Source organism: Salvia hispanica, chromosome 1 (assembly GCF_023119035.1).
Source record: "Salvia hispanica cultivar TCC Black 2014 chromosome 1, UniMelb_Shisp_WGS_1.0, whole genome shotgun sequence".
Taxonomy (NCBI): Eukaryota; Viridiplantae; Streptophyta; class Magnoliopsida; order Lamiales; family Lamiaceae; genus Salvia; species Salvia hispanica.
The window spans coordinates 1,294,981-1,311,594 of record NC_062965.1 but is presented as its reverse complement, the minus strand read 5'-3'; the positions used below and the strand labels follow the sequence as shown (position 1 = coordinate 1,311,594).

Below are 16,614 nucleotides of genomic sequence, written 5' to 3'. Positions count from 1 at the left end.
TTGAAATTTAATAAAATTATTATAAACCATAATTAATACTAAAGGTTAGCGAATTTCTCTATCTTCTCTTCTCGTTAAAATATTCAATCATCTTTTTTTTTTTAAAGTTCAGATAGTGTTGAACTGAAACTGGCTAAGCAAAATTCACTGCCATAAAAAATGGAAAAGTATACTAGTTGTAACAAAACAAATTGATAAAAACTCATCTTTAATTAGGAACAAGACTAATTTCAATAGATATATCAAAATGAAAAAAAATGGCAGTACCATCAAAATATGGAATTATTTTTCAGGCAAAATAATCAAAATTTCCATCACGAATCTGTCTCTTCCCCAAGATAGGAAAAGATTCTGCTTTACATACCATACATGCCAGAAATAAATCAATCAACAATCCAATTCTATGCAATGCTGCGAATTTACCTTTACACCCCTAGATGCCTCCTCAGGCCCGTGAAACCAGCGAGGGGCGTTATGGTCATTTCACGTCCGTACCAAAACCACAGTTTTAGAACTTTGGCGCAAAATCTCTGCTGCATTTATCAAAGCACTCTGCGCACCAACTACTAATTCACCGTAGCTTCTGCTCTCTCTCTCAAACGTCAGTTCATTTCGCCTCTTTCGCTCTGCATTTCGCGAAACCCTAGCTTTTCTCTTCGGAGGTATCGATTTGCGCTGCCTCGGGCCGCCGATCGTCGCCGGAATTTTGAAATTCGAGGTGGTGATTTCTGTTTTCGGCCTATTTTGTGCGTGTGCGTGTGTGTGTTTTTGGATAATCGCGAGAATGGATATGCTAGAACTTATTTCGGAGTAGTAATGTTGTGTTATTTTGTGGTTGATTCGGTAATAGGCATGCAGTATGTGTGATCATGGAGGAACATGCTAAGTAGCTGCTTGTGTTGGTGTTTTTAGTGCTCACAGTGAAGAAATCTGTGTTGTGTTTTGCTGTGTTGATTGTACAATGAGTTTATTCTGTGTTTTGTTTATGGTTAGGTATCGGGAGATTGTGCCTTTTCCCCATCTTTAACTTTTTGCAGTAGTTTGAGGTGAAATTTTTTATTTTCAGCTGATTTTGTGTGTGTGTGTGTTTGGATAATGGTAAGAATGAGATTCTACAACTTATTTCTGAGTAGTACTGATAGTTTGTGCTGCCTCGGACCGCCGATCGTCGCCGTAATTTTGAAATTCGAGGTGGTGATTTCTATTTTCGGCCAATTTTGTGCGTTTGCGTGTGTGTGTTTTTGGATAATCGTGAGAATGGAGATGCTAGAACTTGTTTCCTGTGCTATTTTGTGGTTGATTTGGTACTAATAGGCATGCAGTATGTGTGATCATGGAGGAATATGTTAAGTAGCTGCTTGTGTTGGTGTTTTAGTGCTCACAGTGAAGAAATCTGTGTTGTTGTTTGCTGTGTTGATTGTACAATGAGTTTGTTCTGTGTTTTGTTTATGATTTTGACTGTGTTAAATTTTAGGTTTCGGAAGATTGTGCCTTTTCCCCATCTTTAACTTTTTGCATTCTCCTTCGCTTCTTAACTTTCTAAGTTTTTGCTGACTTAGTTGAACTCCAAGCTTAAAGCTGTATTTGCTCATCTTTTTTAGTGACAGAAGCACACCAATCTTCGGCATAAGCCTGAAGTTTGTGATGAAAATTTCTAATTTCAGCTGATTTTGTGTGTGTGTGTGTTTGGATAATGGTCGAATGAGATTCTTGAACTTATTTCTGACTAGTACTGTTATACTATTAGTTTGTGGTTTCTTTGGTAATAGACTTGTAGTCCGTGTGATCACGGAGGAACACGCTAAGTTGCTGCTTCTCTGTTTAGTGTTCACATTGAAAAACTTTGTATTTTGTCTGTATTGTTCGTCATTGTGTTGATTGTAAAATGTGTTTATTCTGTGTTTTGTTTATGATTTTAAGTGTGCTACATTTTAGGTTTATGAAGGTCATGTTTTAACTTACTGCAGTCCCCTTTGCATCTTTTCGCCTTTCAAGTTTCTACCTTTTTGATTGACTTGTGTTGGACTCCCAAGCTTAAAGCTGGATTTGCTCATCCTTTTGTATTGTCATTTTATTATATGGCTGTGAAAAGTCTCCAATCGACACGTGACACGTGTCAGTAGAAAAGGTTAATCTACGAGTTTCAGTTGATTATGTCATTATGTGGGTGAATGCTTACGGTCTCACAATTTGTATGTAGTTAATGTGGTTGTGTCTTGTGTGGCTATGTATAACAATGATGATTTTTTTTCATAAAAGTGTAGAAGGGGATGAGGAGTAAAGGTGAAACTTTTCGATTGGAGACAAATTCTGAACGCCCTTGGAGAGGCTTGAAGAAAGATAAACTTGGGGCTGTGATTTTTGGATGCAAGCGCCACACTATCGCGGAATGCTTAAAAGATGGGCTTTTCGGTTCGCTACTTCTTGGCATTCATGTTTTTGTTATATTCTATTTTATGCTAATGTTTCTAGTTTGAAGTTACTTAGTTGTGATATTCTGTTGAAATATTCTTGAGCAGGATTGCCAGCTCCACATTATGCATATGTTAAGAACGTGACTGCTGGCCTTACGCTGTATCTGTTCAACTATACTGACCGGAAGCTTCACGGTATCTTCGAAGCAGTTTCATGCGGGGAGATGAATATTAACCCACGTGCATGGATAACTAGTGAGGGAACTGAGCTTACACCATACCCTGCACAGGTAAACAAAACATGCACAAAGGGACAAGGTATAAAAATGATGGCAATCCCATGTTTTCTTATCTATATGCCATGCCATTTGGAGGGTTTTTTGGGAGAACTAGAGTTACTTCTAACTTATGTCATGCTCATCAATTTTTATTAGTTAAATATTGGATCGTTTTAGTAAACAAAGTGTACTCGTATTCACAATATTCATCTCTTTTAGGTACATATTCGTGAACGGAGGAAGTGCAGGCCTCTACTTGAAGAACAAATTAAGCCCATCATAGCAAAGAATTACTATGAAGAGAAGCATTTTTGGTTTGAGCTTGACAAAGACCAAAATAGAGGATTGATGAAACTGTTTCTATCATCACCAATACCAGAAAAGCTGCCTCGTCTAGAAAAGTTGCCTCATCCTCCAGACACCACCTACAGCAACATGTTTGACATTTTGTCCAGCTCCAGTCAAGATGATATTGCAGATGAAGAGAACAACCATGATACTGAAGAATTTTCCGACATGGGTGAGATGAGGCCAAACGAGGACATGCATTCATCTGCCTCAGAAAATAATGCAGATTCTTCTGCTCAAGAGACAAAGTGGGCCGATTTATTCAAACCTTCAATTTCGTTGTTAAAGAATGAGAAAGTTCGTGAAACTAACAGTGCAAGTTTAAATTTACCAGTATCAGAGATGGAGCGGAAAATTACATCATCCTCTGAGCAAATGGGAGAACTCCCTCGTGAAGTTTGTCAAGATGCAGCTAATACGATGTCTGACTCATGCGCTATGGAACGTTCAGAAATTTCTTTTGCGGTTGATGATGGTGAAGAAGTGTATGAAAATAAGATGGCATGTACTCAATATTATGATCAAGACAGTGATATGCTTGATGTGCCATTTTCAGAGGATAAAACTTCTTTAGATGGAGAGGGTGAGCTGATGCTCTCAGTAATGGATTATGTGCTAGCTGAGGAACCTGGAGAGGCATGCATTGATACCAAAGAAAAAGTAAGATCTGTTTTGGCATCCCTAGGAAGTTATGAGAGAGACCATGGTCAGCCTAACTTGCCAAATAGGGCTTCTCAGAAGAACAATAATCCATTGCCTGGAGGGGTGCAAACAGATGTATCATCTTCTAATTTCCAGTATGCAATCATTAAGGTACCTTCAGCATATGTTTGGTTATGAAATTTCCAATGTTTGTATAAATACATATTTCCAGTTTACATTCTCATACATCCCTCTCCTCTTAAATCGTAAGGCATACATTGTGAGGTTAATGCAAGAAGTTGAAGGATTGAAGGTCTCCCAGTTGAATCAAAGTCTAAAGATTAAGCATTTGGAGCATGAGTTGGTATGATTTCTTTCTTGCAGTTTTCCGCCTTTTGGGTTGTAGTGCTATGTGGTTCTTCTCAATGTCCTTATGAACTTCCATATTTCCTATAATATACTACTTTTATTCAACTCATATAAATTACTAGGAGACTACATTTCATTTAAAATTCATCCCAACTGTGCATATATGGTAGTTGTGCTTAATTAACTTAGGTTGCATAATGGAGGTTTTCATTAGGTTAAGCTACTAGACTGTGTTGCATTTCCTTTTTATTTCGAGCAATGTTTGTGTTCAAAATTGCATCTCTTTATCACTTAGTGCTTTTTGTGCTTATTTTGAAATGTTACAAATCACATCATTATGACATGATTCGTTAATGCTCTAGCTGCAAACATCTGGGATCTAGGATATGCTATTTCCTTATTTGGCTCTTTCAATCATGGTTGTGTTCAAGTTGTTAACTTAGTAGGATGACTGAGACTGCCATGCCATACTAATTCCAATTATCCTTGTGGAGCTAAGAAACTCCAAAGGAAATGTTTGAGTATGATTGTGCTAGTTCTAATAATTCCACACCCTTGTTAGTAATATCAATTTCTAGCACCGATGCAAACCTCTATTTTCCTTGAAGGGTACTTAAGTCCCATTGGGGTTATTCTTCTTCTTGCTCAGCAGCTTTTTTGTATTACTCCCTTCATTCGGAAATAAATGTTCCATATTAGACCGGTGTTTAAGAAATTGTTTGACTTTGTAAAGGAAAGTGGGTGGAAAAGTTAGTACAATATGGGTCCTACTTTTATATATTTGTTTTATAATAAAATGTTAAATTTAATGGGGGACGGATGAAAAAGGAATTATGTGACATTTAATGACAGGCAGAGGGAGTATTATTTTTCAGCCTTCAGGTTTTATAGATTTTAAGATTTTGTTAGTATTACTCTTCTCTTTATTTATTTCATTCTTATATTTGAAATGCAACTTTATCTTTTGAGAAAAGTTGTGCTTTTGCATTTGTATGTTTTCTTCATTTTAATCTTGATAGTTTAACAACTGTGTAGGTCCTTTCCAAACTAGAAATTGATCAATTGAGGAGTAGTTATCATAAGCTGGAGCATAAAGCATCTTGTGCCCCAGATAACTGCAGTACAGAGGACTGTTCGATCTCTTATTCCGCACCTAAGGAGTCGGTATTCATTGTCGGGGGTTTTGATGGGTTCTCTTGGCTTCCAGATTTGAGTTTGTATTCTCCAAATCAGGATCGTGTCACACCACTTTGCTCGATGAGCTCTACACGCACATATGCTGCAGTGGCAAAGTTGAAGACCGAGCTTTACATTTTTGGCGGCACTCTTGATGGTGTATGGTGTGATTCAGGTATAAATCCCTTGACTCTGATTCTCTGTATCTTAATTTTCTTTCTTATTTCATTCTTGTAAATCAAATTAATATATCTAGCTGTCGGTAGTTGAATCATACAACCCAATCAGTAATCAATGGGTCCAGAAGCCTTCTCTAAAGATGAAAAAAGGAAGTCCAGCAGGAGCATCCATGCATGATAAAATCTTTGCAATTGGTGGTGGAAATGGGGGTGAATGTTTCTCAGAGGTGGAAGTGTTTGATCCAAAATTTGGTAGTTGGATCTACACTCAATCCATGCTTCAAAAGGTTTGTCAAGGGTCTTAGCCAAATAATTCTATATTAAAATTTTCAAAGTTATTCGCAGTATAGCTGTTATATCTGTCAAATCCTTTCATGAAATTTTGTGTGCACAATAGTTGATGTGTCTTAAAAGATCCGTGTAACGCGAGCACTAAAGTAATACTCCATTCATCTCTTATAAGCGGTTCGTTACTTTGCGCAAATACAATTAGAAAGTTATGATTTGTGTGAAAAGTAGCAGGCAGGCTCCACTAAATTTGTATTAAGCATTTTGATATGTTGGTTCTTTCTCTCTGTAGCGTTTTGCTCCTGCTGCTGCAGCCATGAACGGTGCAGTTTACGTTGCTGGAGGCTATGATGGAAAGGATTATCTGAGGTTTGATAAAATTCTAATAGCTTCTTTCATCTTTTGCACTCATACATCATTAGCTTGCACTATGATTAACTCTTACAAGAACTGGGATTCTCGATTTGTCCTTGGCTCATTCCGGTTCAATTTTCGGTTAAAAAAATTGGTTTTTTGATTTTGGGCTCAGTAGCACTAAATGGCTGCCTCGTTTGAACAAAGATTTCACTCGCACAACGTCCATCTACTACCTATGAATACCTTGTTCCTAGGCGGCATTATGCATATTTCGAACTAGCTTATTAGGAATCATTGTGTATAATCATCCTTTCCTCTTTGACCTTTTGTATCTATCTTTTCAACTCAAACCAGAACAGTCGAAAGATTTGATCCTAGACAACCTGCATGGATCAGCATCGGATGTATGAACGAGAGAAGAGGGTGCCATTCTGTAGTTGCCTTCAAAGAAAAATTGTAAGACTGCAGCAGCTTCTTGACAAGAGTGGCTGTCTTTGATTTTGTGTTTTCCGGGATCCCCGAGTTAGGAACATCAGTCATACGTTCTCATTTGCAGATACGCTATAGGTGGCTACAATGGTAATGAAATGGTGTCGACTATGGAGGTGTTTGATCCACGAGTTGGCTCGTGGATGATGGGGGAACCGATGACAGTGTCAAGGGGATATTTCGGCTCATTCGTCCTTGGGGGAAAAATGTACGTGGTCGGCGGGGTCCAGGACAATGATGTTCTTGATTTGGTAAGCACATTGAACTGAGAATATGGTTACACTATGTTTTAACAACAACCACACCAACACCAACAAGACAACCCCATCGATATTTAATTGATTTCTCTATTTTCCATGTCACCAATATTCATCACAACCCAACCTCACCCAACCATGACATTTTATATAGTTATTATGTTTTATATATTTAAGTACTAAAAATGGCAATAGTTAAACTTTGCAATGACTAGAAAATGATAGAAGTTTAGTGTCTAGAAACATATAAGAATGATCAAATATGGTCCCAATTTATAGATATTTTTTTAATGAATTTTGATAATAAATAAATAAAAGTCTCTATCCATCCCAAAATCAGTCTGTCTATTTTTGTGTAAGTTTCTCTTTTAATGTGGTAGTTCCCATTTTTTCACTATACTGTAGCCATTTCTTCTCTTTATTTTACTTCACAACTTTTGAATTAAAACCCATATACGGGTAGTACTATTTTCCGTGGATGCAATATATTACTCAATTAAACACCCCGTTTAAGGCTTGTCAAGTAGATATTTCTCATGCTCGTCATCTACTTTTCCGATTGCAACAGATGGAATGCTACGATGAGAGTTCTTCAGGATGGCAAGTGATCGGTGCAACGGCCATCGGTAAAAGATCGTTTTGTTCTGCTCTAGTTTTATGAAGAACACATCCTGCAACTAGTCGGGGGTATTACTTAGGTGACACTTTTATTTTCAGCAAAGCCATGATATGATTTCATTTAGCCTTGTCATGAAGTTGTTTAGTTTCTCTTCCAAATCTTCAATGTCTTTTGTTCTTCATTTAGACATACAGGTTAACTTTTGACCTGATTTCTATGTCGAGTTTTAGTATGAAACTAATTTCTATCTACAACTCTTTTATACATTTTCTGTCCCGTTAAAAATGAAACGTTTTCTTTTTTATTTCATTTAAAAATAAAATGTTTCCTACAATGAAAATAACTCTCTTTACTTTTTCATCTCTTATTTTACTCTTTCTTCATTAACTTACAAAACAACACTACATAAAATTATGTGCCGTCAAATGTTTCATTTTAAGTGGGACGGAGGGAGTATATACCACTGAACCATGCGAATATATAAAACCAAGAGAATAATGCTGACCAATATGCTTTATATTTTACTGCCATCATATATTATAATTATTCTATCCGTTCCTAAAAGTTTGTCACCTTTCACTTTTATCATTTTTTATAGTAGACTTTATATTTCACTAACTCATTTCTCACTCACATTTTATTATAAAACTAATATATAAAAGTAGGATCACATTAACTTTTTTAACTCACTTTCTATTACATTCTTAAAATCCGTACCCGGTCAAATGGTGACAAATTATGGGGGATGGGAGGAGTAGATTTTATTAATAAATATTCACACCAATTATAATACCACATCTATTAAAAAAAAAAACTCAATTTATACACACGTAGTTATTGTACAGAGTATACTTGTATAATACACTCTATAATCATGTACAAAATTTTAATGAGTTTATTACATGTGTTAGCATATACATCAAAAGAAAAGCTATACATAGCCTTATTTCCTTATCAACCATTCACCAAATGTGAAGGTGTGTTGAAAGTGTGTGTGAGAGTATGTGTTTCTTGTTTTGGAAGAAGAATGCATTCTTCATTTCATCCCCTTTTCCTCCATCTTCATCCATCACAAAAATGGCCACCAAATAGTTTAGAAAATCATCCAAAAAGAAGAAAAACAACAAGAAAAAGACAAAGCCATGGAACCTACAATGGCAGGAAACATAGCCGAAGGAAACAGAAACATCGTGTGTCAATACAAAGACAACGTTGCCACATTCGGAATCTGGATCACCCGCAATCCATTAAACTTCTCCCTTCCCCTCATCCTCCTCCAGCTCGCCGCCATCTCCCTCGCCTCGTTGCTCATCGAGATCTTCCTCCGCCCCCTCGGCCAGTCCTCCATCGTCGCGCAAATCCTCGTAAGCCCCGTCCCTCCCCGGAGGACCGGAGACAGTAACGAATTATAACTGATTCCCGTTTTTCCCCGCGCAGGGCGGCATATTGTTCGGGCCCTCGGTGCTCGGGCACGACGGCATCATGGGGTCCATCCTGTTCCCGGCCAGAAGCATGCTCACGCTCGAGACCGTGGCCGTGTTCGGCATCATGTTCTTCCTCTTCGCCATCGGGGTGCGCACCGACACGAGGATGATGGTCAGGCCGGAGAGGCAGGCCGTGGTGCTCGGCTTCACGGCCATCTTCGTGACGCTCGTGTTCTCGCTGTGGCTGACGATCTTCCTCGCCACCCACGTCGCCATGGACAAGTCACTCGCCAAGGCCCTCCCCTTCTTCGGGGCCGCCCAGTGCCTCACCGCCTTCGCCAACGTCTCGTGCCTCCTCATCGAGCTCAAGATGGCCAGCTCCGACCTCGGCCGCATCGCTAGCTCCACGGCCATGTTCACCGACCTCGTCGGGATGTGCCTCTTCATCACCATGGCGGGCGTGCTCCAATCCGCCTTCGATGTCAAGAAATCGGTCCAAGCGCTCGGATCGGCCTTCCTCTTCGTCAGCATAATGGTTCTCATCATTAGGCCTCAGATTCTCAAGTTAGTGAAGAAAATCCCCGCAGGGAAGCCATTGGGGCATAACTATGTCTTCACTTGTTTCACTTGCATTCTCATTGTTGGACTCATCACTGAGGTGATCGGGCAGCACTTCATGCTGGGGCCCCTCGTGCTCGGCTTCATCACCCCGGACGGGCCTCCTTTAGGCGCCCCGATGATCTCGAAGCTCGACCTTCCCATCGGGAAGTTCCTCTACCCGACCTTCCTGACCACAAGTGGCATCAAGACAAACATCTTCAGCATCAATCTCCGGAGCTTTGCAATCTTGGCATTTGTCATCACTTCCTGCTGCATCACTAAAATTCTGGCCATCGTGATCGCCTCCAGATTCTGTAACATCGGCCTACAAGACTCCGTCGTCGTCGGCCTCGTATTGAACGCGAGGGGCATCTCCGAGCTCCTCATGTTCAATCTGTGGCGCGACGGCGGGATCCTCACGGATCAGGAGTTCGCCCTCAGCGTGATCTCCGTCGTCGGCGTGATGGCGGTGATCACGCCGCTGATCCGGCTTCTCTATGACCCGGCCCGGCGGATCATGCCCACGAAGCGGAGGACTATCCAGCACTCGAAGCGCGAGGCCGGGCTGCGGATCTTGCTCTGCATCCACAACCAGGATAACGTCCCGACGATGGTCAACCTCCTCGAGGCCTCCCACGCGACCGAGATGAGCCCGATAGGGGTCGTCGCGGTGGTCCTCGAGGAGGTCGTGGGCCGGATCACCGGGATGCTGGTCTCGCACCAGACGACGCGCTCGCTCGACCCGAACAACGCGAGGTCGAACCAGATCGTGAGCGCGCTCCGCCAGTACGAGCTCTACAACCAGACGTGCGTGACCATCCAGCCCTTCAGCATCGTGTCGCCGCTGCAGACGGTGCACGACGACATCTTCCGGGTGGCGATGGACGAGAGCGCGACGGTGATCATCCTCCCCTTCCACAAGCACTGGGAGATCGACGGGTCCATCGGGTCCATCAACAAGTGCGTGCAGAGCATGAACGTGAAGGTGCTCGAGCACGCGCCCTGCTCCGTGGGGATCCTCGTCGACCGGGGGGTCCTCACGGGGCAGCTCTCCATCCTCAGCAGCCAGTTCACGTACCGCGTGGCGGTCATCTACATCGGCGGGGCCGACGACGCCGAGTCCCTCTGGTACGGCGCCCGGATCGCGGGGCACGACAACGCGACGCTGACCGTGATCCGGTACCTCCTCTACGGCTGCGACTCGGCCCGCGAGCGGAAGCACGACAACTCCCTGATCGACGAGGTGAGGCAACAGAACATCGAGAACCAGGACTTCGTTTATCAGGAGCAGGTGGTGAAGGATGGAGTGGGGCTGGCCTCATCCCTCAGGGCGCTCGAGAACTGCTTCGACTTGTTGATCGTGGGGAGGAACCACCAGTCCCAGATACTGCTGGGCCTCGGGGAGTGGAGCGAGTGCCCCGAGCTCGGTGTCGTTGGGGACATACTCGCGGCGCCGGACTTCGGGAGCACGGCATCCGTGCTGGTGCTGCAGCAGCAGAGGATGAGAGGGGAAAAGCTCATTAATCGGGTGATGAAGCAAGGAAAGGAATCCATAAATGGATGTTACTAGTTTTATTATCTCTTTTTGTGCAAACTTTTGTACAAAATCAAACTCATGAATCACACCATGACCACACAGTTTTTTACCCTTTTTGTACAGAAAAACTCAGTTTCATGAATGACACAAAACATGAGATGGAAATTGGAATAATCCCACTGTTTCATACCATCAATCAAGACAAGAATTGCAGATGCATAGATCACATAAAGAAATGAACCTATTGAAGCCCATTCAATATAATCTGACACTTTTATTTGAAGAAAACTTGTTAGTAAAGAAAATCTCATGCTTTTCTAGATGTTCATTCTTGTCTCATACAGTATACTACTACTAGAAGTCCGATTTCGACTCAACAGTTTTACCTAATCCGAGAAGATAATTCAAAACACCAGGTAAACATATTGAAAGGGCTACTACCTGTAGTGGCATACAGGCACACCAACCGCAACAACTCGGATCCCATTTCAGCAGCAGTTAGCCGATGCAGGCTCGTACTCCTGCCAATTCAGTGGCGGCCGATAGTGACAAGAGGTTTCAGGGTCTCTCCGGCAATCCTACCAAATTTTAACAAAATAGCAAGACATGAATTGAATGTGCAAAGATCACACAAAGAAATGAACACTTTGGAGTATATCAAGCTCTATAACCAGCATACAAGGGACCAAATTTTCATATGATTTTCAATTTCCAGCAAATTATTGTCTTCAACACATCAAAACTACTGATTCACATTTGAAGCAGCAAAGAACCTCAATTATTCATGTCAAAAAAAATCTGCACATCAAAGACATTTTGTAGCTACAAATTAATCTAATCAAACAAATCTACAATAACAGCAGCTTATCCAATCCCCAATTTCATCATTCTTCAATCACACAGCAATTGATCCAATTCACTACCCTATTTGAGAGAGAATAGAAATCAAACCTATCATCCATTTACTGATCGGGCTGTTCCTGCAAATTGCAACGGAAAGCTCCACCTCAAGCTCCGCCACTCGATCAGATTTCAATACAACAATTTCAACAAGATTTCAGTGCTTATTTAGGTGAAATGAGAAATTCTTAGTGAAATACAGAGAAAAAATTAAAATTGTGAAATAAAAAGCCATTTCCTCAACAAGATATCTCTTCCATAGATGAATTAAGATAGTAAAACACCAGATCTACAACCATCAACGATTTCAGCTTCTAAAAATATCAAAATCACAGCAGAAATTCAACAAATTAGAGAAAATCTCAGCCGCCGAAGCCGTAGAGCGTGCGGCCCTGCCTCTTCAGAGCGTAGACGACATCCATCGCAGTGACAGTCTTCCTCCTAGCGTGCTCGGTGTACGTCACCGCGTCTCTGATGACGTTCTCCAGAAATATCTTGAGGACTCCTCTGGTCTCCTCGTAGATGAGGCCGCTGATCCGCTTCACGCCGCCTCTCCTCGCCAGGCGCCGGATCGCCGGCTTCGTGATCCCCTGGATGTTGTCGCGAAGCACTTTGCGGTGCCGCTTCGCTCCGCCCTTGCCCAGCCCCTTGCCGCCCTTGCCGCGCCCGGACATTGTCGAATTAGAGAGAGAGATTTGTGGCTGAATTGATGAGTTGAGGAGATGGAATTTGTGGTGTGAGGATCTCGATTTCGCAGGGGTTTTGAAGGGGGAGGAATTGGGGGAGAGGAGGGAGATTTGAATTTTTGGGGATTTGGGGGAAATGTTTTTGGCGGTTGGATTTGGCGGTGATGAACGGATGAGATGGCGATCTGAGTGAATTTGTGGTGTTGGTTTTCTGCCGTAGGATTTGTGAATCGACGGTTGGGATTGAATATTAGTATGATTTTCGGATAGCTGACGTGGCGTTTAATTACAAAGGAAATGACGCTTTTCATTGCAACGTTGGCTTTTGGCTTTGGTATTTTGATTTTTGAGTGTCACAAATCGAGTATAATAGTAGTAAAAACAAATACTCAATTCGTTTTTTTCTCTCTCTTATTTTTCTTATTTCTCTATTACTTTACCAATTATACATTAAAACTCTTATCACTCACAATTTTGTCTATTTTTTTTTTATGCATGGAGGGAGTAGTATACTAGAAATTAAATGTAACCTTTTTTTCAATTGAAATTGAAGGTAACCTCTCATTTCTTTAAATATTTAATAATTATTGTTCGTTGTAATTTGTATAACTTGTTAACTCTACGCATCTACCTATTAATTATTCGATGCTAATTAGTCTTTCACAAAGAGAGGGCCTATACATTATAATAAATCTGATAATGTCACAATTTTATTGTAAATTGTCACAATATTTTAACACTCACACGTGCATCTATAATTTTTGTGACACAAAAAAGTTACAAGTAAAACATGAGGCTTGTGATTTATTATGCATGAAAGGTCTAACTAAGTACATATTATTAAAATTAAATATTTTATCCAAAATCAAAAATTAAATATTTTATCCAAAATCACAAGAAATGTGAACATACATTGTCACAATTAGACAACAACAAATAATACCCAACGATTAAATACTTGAAATTTGACTATTCAGATAACCTACAACAACGACAACGACAACAACAACAACCACTAATCGTTCCAATTCTGAGCACCTACACCACTAAATTAAGGACTTATTCCACCAACCAAAACCACCTCCAAACATTAAAAAAAAACCCCAAACTAACCCTAGTAACAATCAATCAAACACAAACAATGTACATCAATCTAAATGAGAGTAATTTGCAAGACCTCCCTAAACTCCAACCTCTTAGTCTCAGTGTAAAAAGTCCTATGCTTATTAGGCCAATAAGTCAACCAAATCCACCCCTTAATCTCCCACTCCATCACCCCTCCCAAACACCCCTTCTCCACCTTCCAACTCACACTCTCCCCATACTCATCTCCGGCGAAGATCACCCCTCCCTGCCGCGTAAACGGCCGGTTCACGTTCGAGTACCGGTTCTTGAACCACGCCCTCGGGTGGAGCAGCGCCAGCTTGGACGGCCTCGACGAGAACACCTCCCTCCCGTCCTCGCTGTCGTGGAGGAACCAGTTCAGGTTGGCCGCGTTCCCGTACACCGAGGGCTCGAACTTCCACGGCCGCAGGCTCGTCGTGTGGCTCTCCCCGGCCGAGAAGTGGAGCCCTATCCCGGCCGGGGGCTCGAACGAGGCCTCGATCCCCTTCTCCACGCCGATCTCCCTGGCCGCGTTCTCGGACGACTTCCCCACCGACACGCTGATCACGCTCGCCTGCTGCATCGGGGTCATCTGGAGAGCGACGCGCGACGGGAAGTGCTTCTCCCCGGGCCCCGCGCCGCGCTCGCTCATTAGGGTGTCCGTTAGGAGCTTCACAACATCACATCTGGTCAAAATTGAAATTTTGCGTGAATGCGTCTTACCAACTGAATTGCGCGAACGTATAATTAAAGAGTAAAATTAAATTAGACGTGAAGAATAATTAATATTCCAAATAAAGATGTATGTACAATGTATAGTATTTTTGTTTTTTATAGTTGGACTAGTCTAGTATGTGCCCACTAACTTTTAAAGATGAAGACGACAACGCCATAACGAATATTTCATGTACTATACAGAGTTTTTCTTTTTGTATAGTGAATTAAATAATGAAGAAGTACGTATGGTTTTAAACAAGCAATTTTGCAGAAAAATAATAATTAAATAATACTGTATAATAACATGAGTAATAGAAACTATAAATAATTATGGATGGAACTAGTAAAGCGATGCTAGAGGAGAAGATGTTTAAGTCCATAAAAATTAATTGATTTCTAATTTTTCAATTTTATATTTTCGTAAATTCTAAAAAAATGTTACTACTAACCTTGATGGAACCGTCGTCTAATTTTTTTAAAAAATAGTTGAATCCCTACCAATATTTATTTCTGCCTTCGCCACTATAGTTATAAATAATTAATCGTGATTCGATCAATCCACAAAATTATGAAATGTGAGAATTAATTTTAAAAATAAAATGAATATTTTCATGAACACTATAATAATACATTCATATAAGAAGGCTTACATTAAAATCTACTACTACATCATCAATTTGGTTTCCCAATAAAATAAATAACTTAGATACACAAACAAATACACTTAGCAATTTCAGCTATCAATTTTGATAACGACTAATGTTTAACCAAAAACAACAGCGATATTCTAACATATTCACATGCATACCAATACATTAATTAAGAAGCAATTAACACAAACAATTCACAAACATTTTCTTTTATAATTTCCAAATTAAATGTTGCAATTACCTTATATTATCGGTATTAACCTTGATTTCGATCCACTTCTCACGAACCGCGACCCTATGATTAAGCTGTATGACTCCCTCCAGCTGATGATAATTCAGCGAGAAGGCGAGCCGGTCGTCTGGCGACGGCCCGCTCGCCTTCACGATGGTCATGGCTATGATAGGGCAGTACAGCTGCACCTTCCACAGCCCGACCATCGAGAAGCTGTATGAGAACAGCTGCAAGGGCGTCTCCGGTGGAGACGCCCTTGCAGCCTGCATCTCGGCCGTCCAGTTCGTGATGGCGAGATTCATCGACCTCATCCACCGCTCCTCGACGCCGGACCCCATCTGCCGCATCAGCATCTTCGACGCCTCCCTCGTCTCGGGGCGCGCGAGCTGCTCCCTGAGCGAGTGCAGGCACGCGCCCCGGAGGTCGGCCGGGGCTTCGTAGATGCAGACTACGAAGCTCAGGCCGACGAAGGCCGCGTTGAAGGTCTCGGCGACGCGGTCCTGCAGCGGGTAGCCCCGCGGCAGGCGGACCGAGGACGAGGCTCCGCTCCTGGTGGAGCAGTAGCGGAGCACGTCCTCGATGAAGTTGCAGAGCATGGCCGCGACGGGGGCAGTACTGGTACTGGTAGTACTGCCGCCGTCGCGGTCGATTAGGGTTTTGGAGGTAGGGTTTGGTGTGATTTTTTTGGATGTCCATAGAGGGATTGGGATGTTGTAATTGGCGGTTATGGAGAGAGAAATTTTGGAGTTTTTGAGGGTGGAGAGGGAGAGGTTGAGAGAGGGGTGGATTGAGGAGGAAGGGCAAAGGTTGATGGATTTGCAAGTGGTTTCCCATTGGTTGATTGGTGGGAGGTTTTGGATCCATGAATATATGTTTGGAAATGAAGACGAAGAGGAAGAAGAAGCCATGAGAAATTAAATAAAAAATTAGTGTGTGTTTCTTTATTTAAAGAGGTGGGGAAATATTCTATAAGGAATTTATAAATAAAGGTGTGAAAAAGATGAAGTGGGAGATTTTAATGAATAAATGTTTGGTAATATGAGGTGGACTAGCTCTTGTTAAGGGAATAAAAATTTAGTGATGTGAACTTATTGTCACGTGGTGTGTTGAGCTGATTACAATTTTACTATTTTCCCTCTTTTTTCTGTAATTATGATTGGTTCGAACATATTGTCATGTGCGTGCCAACTCCGATAATTTTGAAATATTCTAGTAAGTGCTAAATATTTTACTAATTTTATTTTAAAACTAGTTAAATTTGAGAATAGTAGTTTCTTCGAAGCAAAGAGTTAGTCTACGGCTAATGTTATTAATCATCGTTTTAAGATTAACATCACGAAGTTATAAT

At 41.4% G+C, this 16,614-nt stretch overlaps 4 protein-coding genes across 6 annotated transcripts; 2 read left to right on the top strand and 2 right to left on the bottom strand.

Annotated features, from left to right (window-relative positions):
• Positions 1-570: 570 nt before the first annotated feature.
• LOC125202089 lies at positions 571-7,678 on the top strand. 2 transcript variants are annotated; one of them, XM_048100414.1, is made up of 11 exons: positions 571-718; positions 2,265-2,412; positions 2,520-2,704; positions 2,912-3,853; positions 3,954-4,046; positions 5,087-5,402; positions 5,494-5,693; positions 5,987-6,063; positions 6,406-6,507; positions 6,608-6,791; positions 7,366-7,678. In XM_048100414.1, the coding sequence occupies exons 2-11, from the start codon at positions 2,271-2,273 to the stop codon at positions 7,456-7,458; spliced, it is 2,334 nt and encodes a 777-aa protein (XP_047956371.1). In that variant the 5' UTR covers positions 571-718; positions 2,265-2,270; the 3' UTR covers positions 7,459-7,678. The 2 variants fall into 2 exon arrangements, 1 of the variants encoding a protein (XP_047956371.1); XR_007173029.1 differs by lacking the exon at positions 7,366-7,678 and having other exon boundaries at positions 6,411-6,507; positions 6,608-6,659.
• Positions 7,679-8,432: 754 nt separating this feature from the next.
• LOC125200552 (cation/H(+) antiporter 15-like) lies at positions 8,433-11,551 on the top strand. Of its 2 annotated transcripts, none has more exons than XM_048098204.1 (2): positions 8,433-10,926; positions 11,419-11,551. In XM_048098204.1, exons 1-2 carry the CDS (start codon positions 8,899-8,901, stop codon positions 11,422-11,424), a joined length of 2,034 nt encoding a protein of 677 aa, XP_047954161.1. In that variant the 5' UTR covers positions 8,433-8,898; the 3' UTR covers positions 11,425-11,551. The 2 variants fall into 2 exon arrangements, with proteins under 2 accessions (XP_047954161.1, XP_047954168.1); XM_048098211.1 differs by lacking the exon at positions 11,419-11,551 and having other exon boundaries at positions 8,433-8,780; positions 8,854-11,086.
• A 560-nt stretch (positions 11,552-12,111) lies between these two features.
• LOC125200566 (histone H4) lies at positions 12,112-12,624 on the bottom strand. The gene has a single exon (XM_048098223.1). It carries the CDS (start codon positions 12,549-12,551, stop codon positions 12,240-12,242), a length of 312 nt encoding a protein of 103 aa, XP_047954180.1. The 5' UTR covers positions 12,552-12,624; the 3' UTR covers positions 12,112-12,239.
• Positions 12,625-13,431: 807 nt separating this feature from the next.
• Positions 13,432-16,196, bottom strand: LOC125219721. Its single transcript, XM_048121768.1, has 2 exons — positions 15,276-16,196; positions 13,432-14,353 (listed from the first exon to the last, which is right to left on the bottom strand). Exons 1-2 carry the CDS (start codon positions 16,172-16,174, stop codon positions 13,717-13,719), a joined length of 1,536 nt encoding a protein of 511 aa, XP_047977725.1. The 5' UTR covers positions 16,175-16,196; the 3' UTR covers positions 13,432-13,716.
• Positions 16,197-16,614: the final 418 nt, after the last annotated feature.

Excerpts from the sequence above, each read along its gene's own strand:
- LOC125202089 (XM_048100414.1), top strand. The coding sequence starts at position 2,271 with ATGAGGAGTAAAGGTGAAACTTTTCGATTGGAGACAAATTCTGAACGC. Across the intron at positions 2,705-2,911 it reads TTACACCATACCCTGCACAG|GTACATATTCGTGAACGGAG; the intron begins GTAAACAAAACA and ends CATCTCTTTTAG. Across the intron at positions 4,047-5,086 it reads AGCATTTGGAGCATGAGTTG|GTCCTTTCCAAACTAGAAAT; the intron begins GTATGATTTCTT and ends ACAACTGTGTAG.
- LOC125200552 (XM_048098211.1), top strand. The coding sequence starts at position 8,559 with ATGGAACCTACAATGGCAGGAAACATAGCCGAAGGAAACAGAAACATC. Across the intron at positions 8,781-8,853 it reads CCATCGTCGCGCAAATCCTC|GGCGGCATATTGTTCGGGCC; the intron begins GTAAGCCCCGTC and ends TTCCCCGCGCAG.
- LOC125200566 (XM_048098223.1), bottom strand. The coding sequence starts at position 12,551 with ATGTCCGGGCGCGGCAAGGGCGGCAAGGGGCTGGGCAAGGGCGGAGCG.
- LOC125219721 (XM_048121768.1), bottom strand. The coding sequence starts at position 16,174 with ATGGCTTCTTCTTCCTCTTCGTCTTCATTTCCAAACATATATTCATGG. Across the intron at positions 14,354-15,275 it reads GTTAATACCGATAATATAAG|ATGTGATGTTGTGAAGCTCC; the intron begins GTAATTGCAACA and ends AATTTTGACCAG.